At 32.2% G+C, this 20,887-nt stretch overlaps 1 protein-coding gene across 1 annotated transcript in view; it reads left to right on the top strand.

Moving 5' to 3' along the window:
* The window catches only part of LOC133655198 (alpha-N-acetylgalactosaminide alpha-2,6-sialyltransferase 2-like), a 60,605-nt gene extending 48,968 nt beyond the window's left edge, over nucleotides 1-11,637 (top strand). Inside the window, exons 8-9 of the mRNA XM_062055149.1 lie at nucleotides 4,214-4,313; nucleotides 11,305-11,637. Of these exons, the coding sequence (XP_061911133.1) occupies nucleotides 4,214-4,313; nucleotides 11,305-11,478 (274 nt within the window). The 3' untranslated portion in view covers nucleotides 11,479-11,637. The remainder of the gene's footprint in view (nucleotides 1-4,213; nucleotides 4,314-11,304) is intronic.
* The last annotated feature ends 9,250 nt before the right edge of the window (nucleotides 11,638-20,887 follow it).

Here is a 20,887-nt window from a genome sequence, read left to right as displayed (position 1 = left end):
TAATTTGACAAAATTGTGTCAAAGTCATGATTTTGAAAAAAGATAATGCAAAAAAATATTTTGTGATGCAAAAAAATATTTTGTGATGCAAAAAAATATCAATGTAATCATAGCAGTATCGACCAAATCCGCTCTTTTTTTTTCTTTTTTTTAGTGCCAACATAAAAAAAAAAGTAAAATAAAATTTAAAAAAAGTACAACTTTATGATTGTGTATTTTCTTTGTTTTATTGAAAATAAAACCGCAAAGTACATTTGGCTGTCATCCGTTTTAATTTGACAAAATTGTGTCAAAGTCATGATTTAGAAAAAATAATATGCAAAAAAATATTTTGTGATGCAAAAAAATATCTATGTAATCATAGCAGTATCGACCAAATCCGCTCCTTTTTTTTTTTTTTTTTTTTTAGTGCCAACATAAAAAAAAAAAAGTAAAAAAAAAAAGTACTACTTTATGATTGTGTATTTCTTATTGTTTCATTGAAAATAAAACAGCAAAGTCCATTTGGCTGTCATCCGTTTTAATTTGACAAAATTGTGTCAAAGTCATGATTTTGAAAAAAGAATATGCAAAAAAATATTTTGTGATGCAAAAAAATATTTTGTGATGCAAACAAATATCAATGTAATCATAGCAGTATCGACCAAATCCGCTCCTTTTTTATTTATTTTTTTAGTGCCAACATAAAAAAAAAAAGTCAAATTTAAAAAAAAAAGTACCACTTTATGATTGTGTATTTTCTATTGTTTCATTGAAAATAAAACCGCAAAGTCCATTTGGCTGTCATCCGTTTTAATTTGACAAAATTGTGTCAAAGTCATGATTTTGAAAAAAGAATATGCAAAAAAATATTTTGTGATGCAAAAAAATATCTATGTAATCATAGCAGTATCGACCAAATCCGCTCCTTTTTTTTTTTTTTTAGTGCCAATATAAATAAAAATAAAAAATAAAAATAAAGAAAGTACTTCTTTACGAATGTGTATTTTCTATAGTTTCATTGAAAATAAAACCGCAAAGTACATTTGGCTGTCATCCGTTTTAATTTGACAAAATTGTGTCAAAGTCATGATTTCGAAAAAAGAATATGCAAAAAAATATTTTGTGATGCAAAAAAATATCTATGTAATCATAGCAGTATCGAACAAATCCGCTCCTTTTTTTTTTTTTTTTTAGTGCCAACATAAAAAAAAAAGGAAAAAAAAAAAAAAAAAAGTACTACTTTATGATTGTGTATTTTCTATTGTTTCATTGAAAATAAAACAGCAAAGTCCATTTGGCTGTCATCCGTTTTAATTTGACAAAATTGTGTCAGAGTCATGATTTTGAAAAAATAATATGCAAAAAAATATTTTGTGATGCAAAAAAATATCTATGTAATCATAGCAGTATCGACCAAATCCGCTCCTTTTTTTCTTTCTTTTTTTTTTAGTGCCAACATAAAAAAAAAACTAAAATAAAAAAAGTACTACTTTATGATTGTGTATTTTCTATTGTTTCATTGAAAATAAAACATCAAAGTACATTTGACTGTCATCCGTTTTAATTTGACAAAATTGTGTCAAAGTCATGATTTTGAACAAAGAATATGCAAAAAAATATTTTGTGATGCAAAAAAATATCTATGTAATCATAGCAGTATCGACCAAATCCGCTCCTTTTTTTTTTTTTTTTTTAGTGCCAACATAAAAAAAAAGAAGTAAATTTTAAAAAAAAGTACTACTTTATGATTGTGTATTTTCTATTGTTTCATTGAAAATAAAACCGCAAAGTACATTTGGCTGTCATCCGTTTTAATTTGACAAAATTGTGTCAGTCATGATTTTGAAAAAAGAATATGCAAAAAAATATTTTGTGATGCAAAAAAATATCAATGTAATCATAGCAGTATCGACCAAATCCGCTCCTTTTTTTAAAAATTTTTTTAGTGCCAACATAAAAAAAAGTAAAATAAAAAAAATAAAAAAGTACTACTTTATGATTGTGTATTTTCTATTGTTTCATTGAAAATAAAACCGCAAAGTACATTTGGCTGTCATCCGTTTTAATTTGACAAAATTGTGTCAAAGTCATGATTTTGAACAAAGAATATGCAAAAAAATATTTTGTGATGCAAAAAAATATCAATGTAATCATAGCAGCATCGACCAAATCCGCTCCTTTTTTCTTTTTTTTTTTAGTGCCAACATAAAAAAAAAAGTAAAATAAAAAAAAAAAAAAAGTACTACTTTATGATTGTGTATTTTCTATTGTTTCATTGAAAATAAAACCGCAAAGTCCATTTGGCTGTCATCCGTTTTAATTTGACAAAATTGTGTCAAAGTCATGATTTTGAAAAAAGAATATGCAAAAAAATATTTTGTGATGCAAAAAAATATTTTGTGATGCAAAAAAATATCAATGTAATCATAGCAGCATCGACCAAATCCGCTCCTTTTTTCTTTTTTTTTTTAGTGCCAACATAAAAAAAAAAGTAAAATAAAAAAAAATAAAAAGTACTACTTTATGATTGTGTATTTTCTATTGTTTCATTGAAAATAAAACCGCAAAGTCCATTTGGCTGTCATCCGTTTTAATTTGACAAAATTGTGTCAAAGTCATGATTTTGAAAAAAGAATATGCAAAAAAATATTTTGTGATGCAAAAAGATATCTATGTAATCATAGCAGTATCGACCAAATCCGCTCCTTTTTTTTTTTTTTTTTTTAGTGTCAACATAAAAAAAAAAGTAAAATTAAAAAAAAAAAGTACTACTTTATGATTGTGTATTTTCTATTGTTTCATTGAAAATAAAACCGCAAAGTACATTTGGCTGTCGTCCGTTTTAATTTGACAACATTGTGTCAAAGTCATGATTTTGAAAAAAGAATATGCAAAAAAATATTTTGTGATGCAAAAAAATATTTTGTGATGCAAAAAATATCAATGTAGTCATAGCAGTATCGACCAAATCCGCTACTTTTTAAAAAAAAATTTTAGTGCCAACATTAAAAAAAAAAGTAAAATAAAAAAAAGTACTACTTTATGATTGTGTATTTTCTATTGTTTCATTGAAAATAACACCGCAAAGTCCATTTGGCTGTCATCCGTTTTAATTTGACAAAATTATGTCAAAGTCATGATTTTGAACAAAGAATATGCAAAAAAATATTTTGTGATGCAAAAAAATATCTATGTAATCATAGCAGTATCGAACAAATCCGCTCCTTTTTTTTTTTTTTTTTTAGTGCCAACATAAAAAAAAAAAAAGGAAAAAAAAAAAAAAAAAGTACTACTTTATGATTGTGTATTTTCTATTGTTTCATTGAAAATAAAACAGCAACGTCCATTTGGCTGTCATCCGTTTTAATTTGACAAAATTATGTCAAAGTCATGATTTTGAACAAAGAATATGCAAAAAAATATTTTGTGATGCAAAAAAATATCTATGTAATCATAGCAGTATCGAACAAATCCGCTCCTTTTTTTTTTTTTTTTTTAGTGCCCACATAAAAAAAAAAAAGGAAAAAAAAAAAAAAAAAAAGTACTACTTTATGATTGTGTATTTTCTATTGTTTCATTGAAAATAAAACAGCAAAGTCCATTTGGCTGTCATCCGTTTTAATTTGACAAAATTGTGTCAAAGTCATGATTTTTTTTTTTCATGCTTGAAATAAGAAATTATTACTTTAAAAAAGTAGTTTTATACTTGTGAGTGTTGATGACACAGCTTTGCATCAGTTGATATTCTAGTTTCAAGCATGTTTTACTCAATATAGGTCATCAAATCTCAGCAACAAGCTGTAATATCTTACTGAGGTCATTTAGGACCAAAACCCTTAAAACAAGTAAAACACTCTAACATAAAATCTGCTTAGTGAGAGGAATTATTTTATCAGACAGAAAATAAGCAAATATCACTCTTATTTGAGATATTTCATCTTACTTAGATTTCAGTTTTTGCAGTGTATAGTCCTGGAGTGGCTCTGCAGGTTTTACGAGCAAAGTTCCACTCCCAGCCTTCTTCTGTTATGAGCAGCGTCAAGTCGTAGATTAGATCGTTGTTTTACCAAGCGAGCAGACATTTTAAGGACTTGTCTGTTATGATAAATTTAGATTTAGCAAACCGGATTAAACCAGTTCCCGTTTGACACCACTGGTTTAGACGCTATTACTCTTGAAAACCAAACATTGTGATATGGTGTGAAAAGATGTCACTATTTCTCGCCAACAGGTTCTTGAAGTCTCCCCACTTGAATTTACGATACTGGGCAATCGTCCGACCGACCAACGGTGCTTTTGCCATCTTCCTGGCGCTCCACACGTGTGACACCGTGAGTTGACATGCACCATTCACTCCTTTGACCGACTCCCGTTCTTATGAGTCAACCAGTGAAGTGGGTCCGGGTACTCAACCCCCTCAAGTCCGTCGTCACACAGCACATACGCAGAATCCTCTTCAGGAACTGGCATTGAGAAAAAACAAGCTCACATGACTCCCATATGCAAAAAAAAAGATTTTGTGATGCTAAAAAATATCAATGTAATCATAGTAGTATCGGCCAAATCCGCTGCTTTTTTAATTTTTTTATTTATTTATTTATTTTTAGTACCAACGTCTTCTTTAATAGATGTTGGCAAAAAAAAGAGCGGATTTGGTCCATCCTTTTTTTTTTTTTCTTTTTTTTTTGTGTGCCAAAATCTATTAAAGAATATGTTGGCACTAAAAAATAAAAATAAAAAATAAATTTAAAAAAAAGCGTATTTGGTCCATACTTTTTTTTTTTTTTTTTTTTGTGCCAACATCTATTAAAGAAGATGTTGGCACCAAAAAAATAAATAAATACATTTTTAAAAAAAGAGCGGATTTGGTCCATACTTTTTTTTTTTTTTTTTTTGTGCCAAAATCTATTAAAGAAGATGTTGGCACTAAAAAAAAAAAAAAAATTTAAAAAAAAAACAGCGGATTTGGTCCATACTTTTTTTTTTTTTTTTTTTTTGTGCCAAATAAAAAAATAAATTAAAAAAAGCATATTTGGTCCATACTTTTTTTTTTTTTTTTTTTGTGCCAACATCTTTTAAAGAAGATGTTGGCACTAAACAAAAAAAAAAAAAAAAAAAAAGCGTATTTGGTCCATACCTTTTTTTTTTTTTTTTTTTTTGTGCCAACATCTATTAAAGAAGATGTTGGCACCAAAAAAATAAATAAATAAATTTTAAAAAAAAGAGCGGATTTGGTCCATACTTTTTTTTTTTTTTTTTGTTTCAAAATCTATTAAAGAAGATGTTGGCACTAAAAAAAAATAAAAAAATAAAATAAAAAAAAAAGCGGATTTGGTCCATACTTTTTTTTTTTTTTTTTTTTGTGCCAAATAAAAAAATAAATTAAAAAAAGCATATTTGGTCCATCCTTTTTTTTTTTTTTTTTGTGCCAACACCTATTAAAGAAGATGTTGGCACTAAACAAAAAAAAAAAAGAGCGGATTTAGTCCATACTTTTTTTTTTTTTTTGTGGCAACATCTATTAAAGAAGATGTTGGCACTAAAAAAAAAAAGAAAAAAAAAAAGAGCGGATTTGGTCCATACTTTTTTTTTGTTTTTGTGCCAAAATCTATTAAAGATGTTGGCACTAAAAAAAGAAGAAAAAAATATCTATGTAATCATAGTAGTATCGGCCAAATCCGCTGCTTTTTTATTTTTTTATTTATTTTTAGTACCAACGTCTTCTTTAATAGATGTTGGCACTAAAAAAAAAAAAAAAAAGTATGGACCAAATCCGATTCTTATTTTTATTATTGTTTTTTTTAAATTTTTTTTAGTGCCAACATTTATTGAAGAAGATGTTGGTACTAAAAAAAAAAAAAAAAAAAAAAAAAAGCAGCGGATTTGTACGGAGCCCCTAAAGCAGGGGTGTCCGAAGTGCGGCCCGGGGGCCATTTGCGGCCCGCAGGTCATTTTTTAACGGCCCCATGGCACATTTTAAAAATACGATTGAAAAATTTTTAAAATGTAAAAAGTGGTATAAAAGAGTAAACAAAGAATATGTTGCAATGTTTACTCTAATAAAACAAAGCTGCCATGCAGGCTGTTTCTTTCTCTAAAAAATAATAATGAATCAAAATCAATGTCATTATGAATTATTGACCTTTTCAAAAGGCTCTAATTACGTCACGTTAAATATTCCACTTTGAGATATTTTTTGGGGGAAATGTAGCATATTTTGTGTTTGCCATGTAAAAAACTGAGCTGTTTTTAAAAAAAAGAAAGGCCTAAAACGAACAAACAAAAAACATAAACAACAATGAAACTTATAATTGGCGGATAGATCTGAAGTTGATCTCGAGATTATTGTGTTAAAAGTAAACAGTAAAAAAAAAAGTATAATTTACTTTTTTAACACTTTAATGAGTAGGACCATTTTGGATACCCAATAATTTTAGTGTGATTTGCTTTTAAGTGTCATTGCTCAAAAAACAATAATGAATTAAAATCAATAGTGTTATGAGTTATTGACCTTTTTAAGGCTCAAATTATTCTATAATCTCAAATTATAGAATATATTTTGTGTTTTTTCCATAAAAAACAGGGTTTTCTTTGACAAAAAGAGCATACAACTTAAATCTTTAAAAACATTATATTGACAGATAGACCTAATGTTGATCTAGAGATTTAAAACTTGAATAATAATAAAAAATAATAATACTGAATAATGACACATTTTTAATATTTTTTTGACCAAAACCCTTTGGGGTCAAGCCTGAGTGGAGGCCTGAATGTATATTTGTTATACATATATAGTATTGGTTTTTAAAATAAAAAATATCAAAATGGCCCCCGCTTGCTTTGATTTTTCAGTGTGCGGCCCTCAGTGGAAAAAGTTTGGACACCCCAGCCCTAAAGGGACATAGGAGAATTTTTTTTTTTTTAGATATGTATCTCAAGCGTACGAGACACTATCTCGGCTTGCGGACCTGTTAGTCCCATGTTGATGTGATAAAACTTATCACATCAACTTATCACATAGTTTCTCGTGCGCATGAGATACATATCTAAAAAAAAAAAATTCCCCCATGTCCCTTTAGGGCAGGGGTCGGCAACCTTTACCACTCAAAGAGCCATTTTGGAAAGTTTCACAAATTAAAGAAAACAATGGGAGCCACAAAAAATGTTTATAATTTAAAATGAAAAACACCTCATACAAAGCTTAAATTGCTTTGCGCTATGTTAACCAGGGGTCTCTGACACACGCACCGGCACGCATCTTAATATGGAAATTTAATGTTAGTGCGGCCCGCGACTTTTAATTGAATGGCGCTTGATAGCATCTTTCTTGCCAACCCTCTCAATTTTCTGGGAGATTCCCAAATTTCAGGACGTGCTGGCACTGCTTTTAGCGCCCTCTACAGCCTGCCCAAACAGCGTACCTGCTTGACCACATGTTGAATGCAGCTTTTACTTGCTCCCGTAAGTGCCAGCAAGGCATACTTGTTCAACAGCCACACAGCTTACACTGACGGTAGCCGTACAAAAACAACTTTAACACTGTTACGTTACAAATATGCGCCACACTTTGAACCTACACCAAAAAAGAATGACAAACACATTTCTGGAGAACATCTGCACTGTAACACAACATAAACACAACACAACAAATACCCAGAATCCCATGCAGCCCTAACTCTTCCGCTCAACCGACGCACGGAGAGGGGGGGGGGGGGTTGATGTGTGGGGAGGTTTGGTGGTAGCGGGGGTGTATAATGTAGACCGGAAGAGTTAGGGCTGCATGGGATTCTGGGTATTTGTTGTGTTGTGTTACGGTGTGGATGTTCTCCAGAAATGTGTTTGTCATTCTTTTTTGGTGTGGGTTCACAGTGTGGCGCAAATTTGTAACGTAACAGTGTTAAAGTTGTTTTTGTACGGCTACCGTCAGTGTAAGCTGTGTGGCTGTTGAACAAGTATGCCTTGCTGCGTTAAGTATACTGCGAAAACCGGGAGGGTCGGCAAGTATGCAGCTGAGCCGCATCAGAGTGGTCAAAGAGCCGCGGGTTGCCGACCCCTGCTTTAGGGGCTCTGTAGATTTGGTCCATTCTTTTTTCTTTTTTTTTTGTGCCAACATCTTTTAAAGATGTTGGCACTAAAAAAAAAATTTTTTTAAAAAGAGTGTATTTGGTCCATCCTTTTTTTTTTTTGTGCCAACATCTATTAAAGAAGATGTTGGCACTAAAAAAAAAAAAAAAAAAAAAAAAAAGCGTATTTGGTCCATACCTTTTTTTTTTTTTTTTTTTTGTGGCAAAATCTATTAAAGAAGATGTTGGCACTAAAAAAAAAAAGAGGAAAAAAAAGAGCGGATTTGGTTCATACTTTTTTTTCGTTTTTTTTTTGTGGCAACATCTATTAAAGAAGATGTTGGCACTAAAAAAAAAGAAGAAAAAAAGAGCGGATTTGGTCCATACTTATTTTTTTTATTTTTTTGTGCCAATATCTATTAAAGAAGATGTTGGCACTAAAAAAAAAAAAAAAAAAAAAAGCGTATTTGGTCCATACCTTTTTTTTTTTTTTTTTGTGCCAACATCTATTAAAGAAGATGTTGCACCAAAAAAAAAAAAAAAATACATTTTTTAAAAAAGAGCGGATTTGGTCCATACTTTTTTTTTTTGTGCCAAAATCTATTAAAGAAGATGTTGGCACTAAAAAAATAAAATAAAATAAAAAATTAAAAAAAGAGCGGATTTAGTCCATACTTTTTTTTTTTTTTTTTTGTGGCAACATCTATTAAAGAAGATGTTGGCACTAAAAAAAAAAACAGCGGATTTGGTCCATACTTTTTTTTGTGGTTTTTTTTTGAGCCAAATAAAAAAAATAATTTAAAAAAGCGTATTTGGTCCATACTTTTTTTTTTTTTTTTTTGTGCCAACATCTATTAAAGAAGATGTTGGCACTAAAAAAAAAAAAAGAGCGGATTTGGTCCATACTTTTTTTATTTTATTTTTTGTGCCAAAATCTATTAAAGATAATGTTGGCACTAAAAAAATAAAAATAAATACATTTTTTTTAAAAAAGCGTATATGGTCCATACCTTTTTTTTTTTTTTTTTTTTTTCTCGAGCCAACATCTATTAAAGAAGATGTTGGCACCAAAAAAATAAATAAATACATTTTTAAAAAAAGAGCGGATTTGGTCCATACTTTTTTTTTTTTTTTTTTTTGTGTCAAAATCTATTAAAGAAGATGTTGGCACTAAAAAAATAAAAATAAAAAATAAATTTAAAAAAAACGGATTTGGTCCATACTTTTTTTTTTTTTTTTTTGTGCCAACATCTATTAAAGAAGATGTTGGCACCAAAAAAATAAATAAATAATTTTAAAAAAATAAAGAGCTGATTTGGTCCATACTTTTTTTTTTTTTTTTTTTTTGTGCCAAAATCTATTAAAGAAGATGTTGGCACTAAAAAATAAATACATAAATAAATAAAAAACCCAGCGGATTTGGTCCATACTTTTTTGGGGGGGGGTTTTTGTGCCAAATAAAAATTTTTTTTTAAAAAAGCATATTTGGGCCATACTTTTTTTTTTTTTTGTGCCAACATCTATTAAAGAAGATGTTGGCACTAAAAAAATTTTTTTAAAAAAGAGCGGATTTGGTCCATACTTTTTTTTTTTTTTGTGCCAAAATCTATTAAAGAAGATGTTGGCACTAAAAAAAGAAGAAAAAAAAAGAAGAAATAAAAAGCGTATATGGTCCATACCTTTTTTTTTTTTTTTTTTTTTTGTCAACATCTGTTAAAGAAGATGTTGGCACCAAGAAAATAAAAAATAAAAAAATTTAAAAAAGCGGATTTGGTCCATACTTTTTTTTTTTGTTTTGTTTTTTGTGTGCCAAAATCTATTAAAGAAGATGTTGGCACTAAAAAAATTTAAAAAAATTTTTTTTTTTAAAAAGCGTATTTGGTCCATTTTTTTTTTTTTTTGTGCCAACATCTATTAAAGAAGATGTTGGCACTAAAAAAAAAAAAAAAAAAAAAGCGTATTTGGTCCATACCTTTTTTTTTTTTTTTTTTGTGCCAACATCTATTAAAGAAGATGTTGCACCAAAAAAAAAAAAAAAAAACATTTTAAAAAAAAGAGCGGATTTGGTCCATACTTTTTTTTTTTTTTTTTTTGTGCCAAAATCTATTAAAGAAGATGTTGGCACTAAAAAAATAAAATAAATAAATTTTTTAAAAAAGAGCGGATTTGGTCCGTACTTTTTTTTTTGTGCCAAAATCTATTAAAGAAGATGTTGGCACTAAAAAAATAAAAATAAAAAAACAAATTTAAAAAAGCATATTTGGTCCATACTTTTTTTTTTTTTTGTGCCAACATCTATTAAAGAAGATGTTGGCACTAAAAAAAAAAAAAAAAGAGCGGATTTAGTCCATACTTTTTTCTTTTTTTTTTTTTGTGGCAACATCTATTAAAAAAGATGTTGGCACTAAAAAAAAAAAAAAAAAAAAGCGTATATGGTCCATACCTTTTTTTTTTTTTTTGTGCCAAAATCTATTAAAGAACATGTTGGCACTAAAAAAAAAAAAAAAAAGAGTGGATTTGGTCCATACTTTTTTTTTTTTTGTGCCAAAATCTATTAAAGATGTTGGCACTAAAAAAAATATTTTTTTTTAAAAGAGCGGATTTGGTCCATACTTTTTTTTTTTTTTTTAGTGCCAACATCTATTAAAGAAGATGTTGGCACTAAAAAAATAAAAAATAAATAAAAAGGAGCGGATTTGGTCCATACTTTTTTTTTTTTCTTAGTGCCAACATCTTCTTTAATGCCAGTTCCTAAAGAGGAACTGGCATTGAGAAAAGCTGTCCTGTACTTGGTATCATTACAGTGGATGTCAGGTGTAGATCCACCCATGGCGTTTGTTTACAATGTGACGCCGGTCAGCTATTGTATCCTCCTACGATGTGTAGTGAAGCATGTTTAGCTATTCCTCGTCCTGCAGTGATAATGATACTTGTAAGAAACTGACTTTATTCGTCGGCATGGAGGCGAGGATTAGTGATTTAGAAGTAGCTCGCTAGCCATGTCTTAAAGCACCTCTTCCCGAGGGCGTTCCAGTGTTATAACTTCACCTTTATCGGTAGCTTTTAAGCCAAAATGCGTCCGTTCTCCCTTTTTCTGTCTACACACTGTGTCTGCTTGTAAGTACTCCGTGTGTATGCGCTGCCGAACATGCTCCTCTGCTCGTGAAACCGGCAATGTCACCACGTCAGGACGTAGATGAACCCCCATGACTTTTGATGAGTCGTCCAATTGACGGGTTTCTCTCTCTCCTCTACCCAGGTGGACGCGTACGGGTTCATGACCAAAGACTACAAGCAATATTCCAACTATTACTACGAGAAGCACACAAAAACAAGGGTGATTTTCTACGCCAATCACGACTACATTTTGGAGATGAAACTGTGGAAGAATCTCCACGACAGCAAAGTACTGCGTCTGTATCAGAGAACTTGAAGAGGAACCCAAAGGATTGGAGGGAATGCCTGCGTTTGTATGGTTTTTAATGAATACGTTTATAAATACAAACAGCCCGTCAGACCAATTCAGGTAGAAAAACAAAAACAGGTAAAATGTTTTTAAAACCATGTTTAGAACAAAATAAATAAAATGTCTCACTGAAACAACCAAATAGTCATTTTTAACAAATCACAACCAAAAACATGCATTTGTTCAGGAATACAAGTAAGTAATCACAATCTGACATTTTACAGCAACAAATAATGATTTAATTGCTGTTAATTTAATTTTTTTTAAATATTTTTCATAAAAACAGTACATTTGAACATTAATTACATTTATTAGTTCAGCACATCAGGTCAACATATGCGTGCTATGCTAACTTTTTCTTCACTTTTTACTGCCTTGGAATTTCCCCCATTCAATAAATAATTGATTGGGCGAAAGCTAAGGTCTTCTTAGTGTTCGGGATCTCAAATAATATCAGGTTGAAGAGAAGCAAGTCTACGCTGCTGACAGAAAGAAGGAAGAGAGTGAGAGACAAAATAAAAAAATCCAGAAAAAGGAAGGTTTCGGGAAAGGTAGTAATACAGCACCAATCACAAAATAAACCTATTTAGTAACCTTTTTTGACCAAAGTACAAAAAAATGAGTGATATTCGGCATTACAACAGCCCTTGTCCAGAACTATATCTGCAGAGTCAGAGAAATTTAGCACAAAAAAAAATAAATGTGAAGGCAAATCAACACAGTTCAGTGTTTCCCATAAACTGCCAAGATACCTGTGGCGGTGGGGGCGTGACTATGGGCGTGGTCACCATGACATCATCGAGTAATTTTCATAATTTACTACAATGATATGATTTTCTCTAAAAAGGCAAAAAAAATGTATACTTACTAATTAATAATAACAGTTTTGTTTTAAACATCCATCCATCCATCCATTTTACAATATAATTACAACACTTTATGTACATATTTATATACAGATTTGAACAATAAATTATTCACTGAAATATATTTATTAATTGTGGTTCTTACAAAAAATATATCTTATAAAATATAAAAGCAAAAATTTCTCTTAAAGCTCTGCCCCTTTAATTAGTGCATACTAAATAATTTAACTTGAGCCTACTACTAAAACCATATTATTTACCAGCAACATAAAGTGAAACAGAGGCAGAGGTGTCCTGCCACAGTCAGTAACAAATAAACAGACAACAGTACCTCCTTTGGAATGTTTGAATGTGCGCTTAAAGTACTTTATTTGTGTTTGTAGTAAAGCATGATTAAAACCACAGGGGGTAATTGGTCAGCGACATTTACCTAAGTAACCATTTGCGTAAAGTATTGCTTTAATACAGAGGTGTCGAAGTGGTTTCCCCTGAGGGCCACATGGCAGTTATGTTTGGCCCCAGAGGGCCGCTTCTAACAGTGAATACTATTATTACACCATTTTTTAAATGCATTTTATTAGTAGATTTTTTTTCTAACTAAAATGTAAAAAAATATATATGGTAAGTTGCAATAATTTCACCTCAAAATGTAGTGTATATTACTGTAAATGGGGAAAACAGCACTGCTGTTTTTGTGTTAAAAAAAAAAATTAAAAAAAGGCAGCTCAGTTGCCAGAATTTTACTGCAAAAATTTACATTTGTTTTTTTTATACTTTCAATAAAAAAACTGCAATTTTTACAGTAAAATTTTGGCACCTGAGCTGCCAGTTTTTTTAGTTTTTTTTTTTACCGTAAATCAACAACTGTAGATTTTCCGGTGTATTACTGTAAATGCTAAAACGGCACCACAGTTTATTACAGTAAAAAAAAAAAAAAAGTACCGTTTTTTTCATTTAGAGAAAAATGCTGTAAAAAACTACAGTAAATTGCACAATTTTACCATGAAATCTATTGCTACTTTTACATTGCACAATTTTATGAATAACTTGCTTTGAAATCATTATTATTAGTATTTATTAATATTTTAAAAAATGGTTTGAATGTTTGATCATATATTTTTGCATAATTAGACAATATTTAAGTCAACATAATTTGCGATTACTGTGAGTACATATATTTTTTTTCTCCCCAAAAAAAGTACAGTTTTTTTCATTTAGAGAAAAATGCTGTAAAAAACTACAGTAAATTTCACAATTTTACCATGAAATTTATTGCTAGTTTTACATTGCACAATTTGATGGATAACTTGCTTTGAAATCATTATTATTAGTATTTATTTATATTTTTAAAAAATGGTTTGAATGTTTGATCATATATTTTTGCATAATTGGACAATATTTAAGTCAACATAATTTGCGATTACTGTGAGTACATTTTTTTTTCTCCCAAAAAAAGTACAGTTTTTTTCATTTAGAGAAAAATGCTGTAAAAAACCACAGTAAATTTCAAAATTTTACCATGAAATCTATTGCTACTTTTACATTGCACAATTTGATGGATAACTTGCTTTGAAATCATTATTATTAGTATTTATTAATATTTTAAAAAATTGTTTGAATGTTTGATCATAAATTTTTGCATAATTAGACAATATTTAAGTCAACATAATTTGCGATTACTGTGAGTACATATATTTTTTTTCTCCCCAAAAAAAGTACAGTTTTTTTCATTTAGAGAAAAATGCTGTAAAAAACTACAGTAAATTTCACAATTTTACCATGAAATTTATTGCTAGTTTTACATTGCACAATTTGATGGATAACTTGCTTTGAAATCGTTATTTATTTCTATTTAAAAAAAATGGTTTGAATGTTTGATCATAAATTTTTGCATAATTACACAATATTTAAGTCAACATAATTTGCGATTACTGTGAGTACATATATTTTTTTTCTCCCAAAAAAAAGTACAGTTTTTTTTCATTTAGAGAAAAATGCTGTAAAAAACTACAGTAAATTTCACAATTTTACCATGAAATCTATTGCTACTTTTACATTGCACAATTTGATGGATAACTTGCTTTGAAATCATTATTATTAGTATTTATTTATATTTTAAAAAATGGTTTGAATGCTTGATGATATATTTTTGCATAATTAGACAATATTTAAGTCAACATAATTTGCGATTACTGTGAGTACATATATTTTTTTTTCTCCCAAAAAAAAGTACAGTTTTTTTTCATTTAGAGAAAAATGCTGTAAAAAACTACAGTAAATTTCACAATTTTACCATGAAATATTGCTACTTTTACATTGCACAATTTGATGGATAACTTGCTTTGAAATCATTATTATTAGTATTTATTTATATTTAAAAAAAATGGTTTGAATGCTTGATGATATATTTTTGCATAATTAGACAATATTTAAGTCAACATAATTTGCGATTACTGTGAGTACATATATTTGTTTTCCTCCCGAAATAGAAAGAAAATACATTTAGTAAGATAAGTTACAGTACTTTATTGATACATATTATTTCCAGGCTTTCGAAGGCCAAAAAAAATAAGTTTGACACCTGTGCTTTAATACAACATACATTTATTGGAGTATTTATTTTAAGAATAAACATTCATTCTGATCACTATGTTGTATTTATCCATCCATCCATCCATCTTCTTCCGCTTATCCGAGGTCGGGTCGCGGGGGCAGCAGCCTAAGCAGGGAAACCCAGACTTCCCTCTCCCCAGCCACTTCGTCCAGCTCCTCTCGGGGGATCCCGAGGCGTTCCCAGGCCAGCCGGGAGACATAGTCTTCCCAACGTGTCCTGGGTCTTCCCCGTGGCCTCCTACCGGTCGGACGTGCCCTAAACACCTCCCTAGGGAGGCGTTCGGGTGGCATCCTGACGGGATGGGATGTTTATATCTTCCCGTTCCGGTGAAGACTTAGTCATAATCCTCAACAGAGTGAAAAAGGCGTCTTTTCATGTCTTTCTCGCCATCTCCGGGTCTACACTTAATGTCAAATATGACCGACTTCTCGGTTTACGGCCACAGCCTTCTACTATCCAGGTGAGAGGCATGATTTATAATATAGAATTAACTTTCACCAACTCTGAGGCGATTCAGCAGCTCAGTGTGTCAATATCTAGCTCTTCCGTTAGCGCTTATAATAACAATATTGATAATACTTGGTTAAGATTCAGGCCACGACATGTAAATAGAGTATTGTTGGCGGTTTTTGGATGTTTTTTTTTATGGGTAGAGTACTCTCATTAACTGCGTTGCTAGCCACCTCGTACTTTCCGTATTTTATGATTTGGAATGAATCCAAAAAGCAAAGCATATGTGTTCTTGTCTTACATAAGGATTGTGAATTATAGGCAACATTCCAAAGAAATTTCCCCTTTAAGCGTATTGTGCGATTTTTTTTTTAACATTTTTATTATCAGTATTACAAAACCCAAAAGCAGTGAAGTTGTCACGTTGTGTAAATGGTAAATAAAAAGAGAATACAATGATTTGCAAATCCTTTTTAACTTATATTCAATTGAATAGACTGCAAAGACAAGATATTTAACATTCGAACTGAGAAACTTTTTTTTTTTTGCAAATAATCATTAACTTAGAATTTAATGGCAGCAACACATTGCAAAAAAGTTGTCCAAGGGGCATTTTTACCACTGTGTTACATGGCCTTTCCTTTTAACAACACTCAGTAAACGTTTGGGAACTGAGGAGACACATTTTTGAAGCTTCTCAGGTGGAATTCTTTCCCATTCTTGCTTGATGTACAGCTTAAGTTGTTCAACAGTCCGGGGGTCTCCGTTGTGCTATTTTTGGCTTGATATTGCGCCACACATTGTCAATGGGAGACAGGTCTGGACTACAGGCAGGCCAGTCTAGTACCCGCACTCTTTTACTATGAAGCCACGCTGTTGTAACACGTGGCTTGGCATTGTCTTGCTGAAATAAGCAGGGGTGTCCATGATAACGTTGCTTGGATGGCAACATATGTTGCTCCAAAAGCTGTATGTACCTTTCAGCATTAATGGTGCCTTCACAGATGTGTGAGTTACCCATGCATTGGTCACTAATACACCCCCATACCATCACACATGCTGGCTTTTACACTTTGCGTCTATAACAATCTGGATGGTTCTTTTCCTCTTTGGTCCGGAGGACACGACGTCCACAGTTTCCAAAAACAATATGAAATGTGGACTCGTCAGACCACAGAAGACTTTTCCACTTTGCATCAGTCCATCTTAGATGAGCTTGGGCCCAGCGAAGCCGGCGGCGTTTCTGGGTGTTGTTGATAAATGGCTTTCGCTTTGCATAGTAGAGTTTTAACTTGCACTTACAGATGTAGCGACCGACTGTAGTTACTGACAGTGGTTTTCTGAAGTGTTCCTGAGCCCATGTGGTGATATCCTTTACAAACTGATATCGCTTTTTGATGCAGTGGGATTGAAGGTCCCTAATATCATGGCTTACGTGCAGTGATTTCTCCAGATTTTCTGTACCTTTTGATGATATTACGCATCGTAGATGGTGAAATCCCTCAATTCCTTGCAATAGCTGGTTGAGAAATGTTGTTCTTGAACAATTTGCACACGCATTTGTTGACAAAGTGGTGACCCTCGCACCCCGTCCTTGTTTGTGAACGACTGAGCATTTCATGGAAGCTGCTTTTGTACCCAATCATGGCACCCACCTGTTCCCAATTAGCCTGCTCACCTGTGGGATGTTCCAAATAAGTGTTGGACGAGCGTTCCTCAACTTTCTCAGTCTTTTTTGCCACTCGTGCCAGCTTGTTTTGAAACATGTTGCGGCCATCAAATTCCAAATGAGCTAATATTTGCAAAAAATAACAAAGTTGACCAGTTCGAACGTTAAATTTCTTGTCTTTGCAATTGAATATAAGTTGAAAAGGATTTGCAAATCATTGTATTCTGTTTTTATTTACCATTTACGCAACGTGACAACTTCACTGCTTTTGGGTTTTGTCGTTAACGCACCTTTTAGCTATCATTTGTAATCCACTTTGTATCCTTTTTATGATGGTGCCCCGGTTGTTTTAGTTGTTTTGTTGTTTTACTTTACCTTTATAAATAAAATGTACTCACTTACTTACTTGAATGTGATGAAAATGTGTATTTTTAATATTTACGAGAGTACACACCAGGATGCCAGGTATGAAGGAGGCCAAAAGATGGAGCGAATAGAGAAAATCTAGTATCAGATGATTTGTATCACGTTCGTCGACATTCACAGATAATATATTATATGTACTGTATATGGTGGCTCATACAACCTGTTTTTCCAGTAATCGAGTACATCTTTGAACACATCACAAGTTCACTCAATGTCATCAATGTTATCGGTCTGATTCGGGTGAATGCACGGTGAAACATTGAGATGGTAAAACAATGATGACTGGCTAAAAGTAGCTCACCTGTTGCACAAATTCCTAAAGTTGCTGGATAATAATCAAGTCACACAATGCATTGAATGTCACCAGTGGAAAATTGCATTAGTGCAGTTCCACTACACAGTACCACATAATAAATTAAGGAGCCGTCGTTGGAAATATTTTAAGTGGACTGGATTAACTCTCTCACGAGAAGAGGCAATGAATTCAGACTTCGGAATGCAGACGTGATAGCGCTATCCTGGAGGAGAGACTCCATGTTTTGTTCACTTCCTGTTCTCAATGTATTCACAATATACTCCATAAGTAATAAATAACAATTAGTGAAGTAAGTTATATTTCATGTGGTGAGATAGGCTCCAGCACCCCCCGCGACCCCAAAAGGGATAAGCGGTAAAAAATGGAAATGGATGGATGGTGAGATAAATAAGATTATCTAGAAAATGAATGGATGGATGACATAAATCGTCTTCTTTGTACTTTGTAAACACTTTAAGTTTGAAGAGTTTCTTGAAGTGGATCATATTAGTCCATTGTTCGATTTCTTTGCTTCATCCATTCCATAATTTAATCCCACATACTGATATACTGAAGGTATTAAGGGTTGTACGTGCGTACAAATGTTTTAAATTACTGACGTGAATTAATTAACTCATATTATGTTGTACATATGGTGAATGTTTATATTCAACTTGGAGAAAGCGAACCACCAGGTTTAAGTAAATAATGGTTGAGCCCATAATAAATCAAGGAGCCTTAGTTGGTGTCAGAATAATCGTATCTAAGTTATCACAAAACTTTGTGTTACATTGAGTTCATCTCGCCCTGCGAGAGGACAAAAGCTGTCTTTGATCCTGCCAAGCAAAAGGCTTGTAAAACTCCACTGTGTAGGATGGTGTCGGTTTCTTTGATGTATTGTAATCCACAGGAAGATTTTGTCTTTACCCGAGATCTACAAAGCGGAGAGGAGGCAGGGCCTGACCTCCCTACAGGCACCTTTTCTTTGAACTGTTTTACGACCATTTCTTTGAACTGTTTTGTAACAAAAGGCGATGGCTGTTTACGACCCCCCTCCCTTAGAAACAGCTGTTGCCATGTAATCAGGAAAATTCCAAATAAAAGAGGAGTCGTACAATCTTTCGTCAGAGCGTGGGACGATACTGTGCAAGGGTACAGTGTCTTAAGTGTTTCTCCTCAATTGAGCTAAATTGAATTCTGTCTCTGTTTAATTCCTTGCTTCTTGTCTCGTTTAATAAATGTCATCAGAGTTTGAACCTGACAGTTGGACATTTGCATGTGGACTGGATTAACTCTTTCACGAGAAGAGGCAATAAATTCAGACTTCGGAATGCAAAAGTGATAGCTCTATCCTGGAGGAGGGACTCCATGTCTATCTTCACGCCAACATTTAAGGTGCAACCTACAGAGGTTGTTTTCCAGTCACTTACACATGAACATCTCCTTACATGGTCAAGTTGTGCTGTCCTGTCTTAGAGACAGAAAGGAGGAATATAAAAAAACAGATGTTTTTTTTTACTTGACTTGACCTCCTCCAGGTACTGCAGTCCTGTATAATGATGCTCGCTTGTAATAAAGCAACTTTTGGTTCATTAAAACGTCTCCGACGTCTCTTTTGTTGCCAACTCCCTGGAAAAAGAATAAGGGACACCTTGCATAGCTGATCAAGCATTTTTAATTTTTTTTGGTTGGCCTATTTTATTTGTCTGAAAGGACTTTTCTACTATCCACAAAGTTCTCTTCTTGTTTAAGACGTTTCACAGTTTCTTCATTTCAACCCTTTGTGGTTTATATGACCTAATAACTGACAATTTACACATTTATTTGTATACTATTTGACTCCAGTCAGAATGTAAGTTGATGCCCAGGTTTTGGATTCATATGAATACATGGGGAAATTGTTTTTATTTTTTTTGGACCAAAATTACTAAATTAACAGAATTAAAAGTTGTTTTTTGTCTTAAATATAAATATTTCCTGCTTAACTTGACAGGATACAAATAAACACATTTCTTGAACGGAAGTCTGTCCTGCTTACAGGTGTTGTACCGAAATCTGTTACCCATCGGAATTTGTAACTCCAGGGGGCGATGTTCCCATGGCGTTTGTTTGATGGTTAAACGGCAAGCCCAAGGAGGAGGAGAAGAAGAACGCTTGCGTAAATGGCGTAAACTATCCTTAATGCTGAAACGTCAGTTGTCAGAATTTCAGCATTAATAAATTACACATAACAGCTGATACAATGGACTCATACTATAATGAAAGTAAGTCATTGATTTCCAGAATATGTGTAATTTATTAATGCTGAAATTCTGACAACTGACGTTTCAGCATTAAGGATAGTTTACGCCATTTACGCAAGCGTTCTTCTTCTCCTCCTCTTTGGGCTTGCCGTTTAACCCATAGATATATATGTCTATGGTTTAACCATCAAACAAACGCTATGGGAACATCGCCCCCTGGAGTTACAAATTCTGATGGGTAACAGATTTCGGTACAACACCTCCGGTAACTCAAAACAGAATAAATTCATCCATCCATCCATTTTCTACCACTTATTCCCTTTTGGGGTCGCGGGGGGCGCTGGAGCCTATCTCAGCTACAGTGTGCAGTTTTATGATAGAGCGGTTCTGCAACTTTCATCACTTGTGGTAATGAGTCATTATATAAAAGAGACGACACAAACACGGTCATATTAAAAGTTGTGCTTATTGCAACCATAGACAGAACACTTGTATTTGTACTTTTGTACACTTTAGTTTGTCTGCTGCACGGACAAGATGCCTGCTCGCTGCGTGTTTGGCGACTGTGGCGAAACTGCCGAGTCAAAAACTGGCGTGTGACGTCACGATTGACCTAGTTCCTCTCGCTATGCAGGGCGCGCGAAAAAAATAAACTAAAATAATTTTCCGGTTTTGTCAATGACGTCAATCCGACTCAATAGAATAACCGTATCTGTTAAAAAATTTTTTTTTTAAATAAATAAAAAATAATAATAATAATTTTAAATATATATATATATATATAAAATGGCACTTCCGGAAGTGACGCCGGCA

The sequence above is a fragment of the Entelurus aequoreus genome, linkage group LG08, assembly GCF_033978785.1.
Source record: "Entelurus aequoreus isolate RoL-2023_Sb linkage group LG08, RoL_Eaeq_v1.1, whole genome shotgun sequence".
NCBI classification, from domain to species: Eukaryota; Metazoa; Chordata; class Actinopteri; order Syngnathiformes; family Syngnathidae; genus Entelurus; species Entelurus aequoreus.
This window is presented reverse-complemented; position numbering and strand designations above follow the sequence as displayed.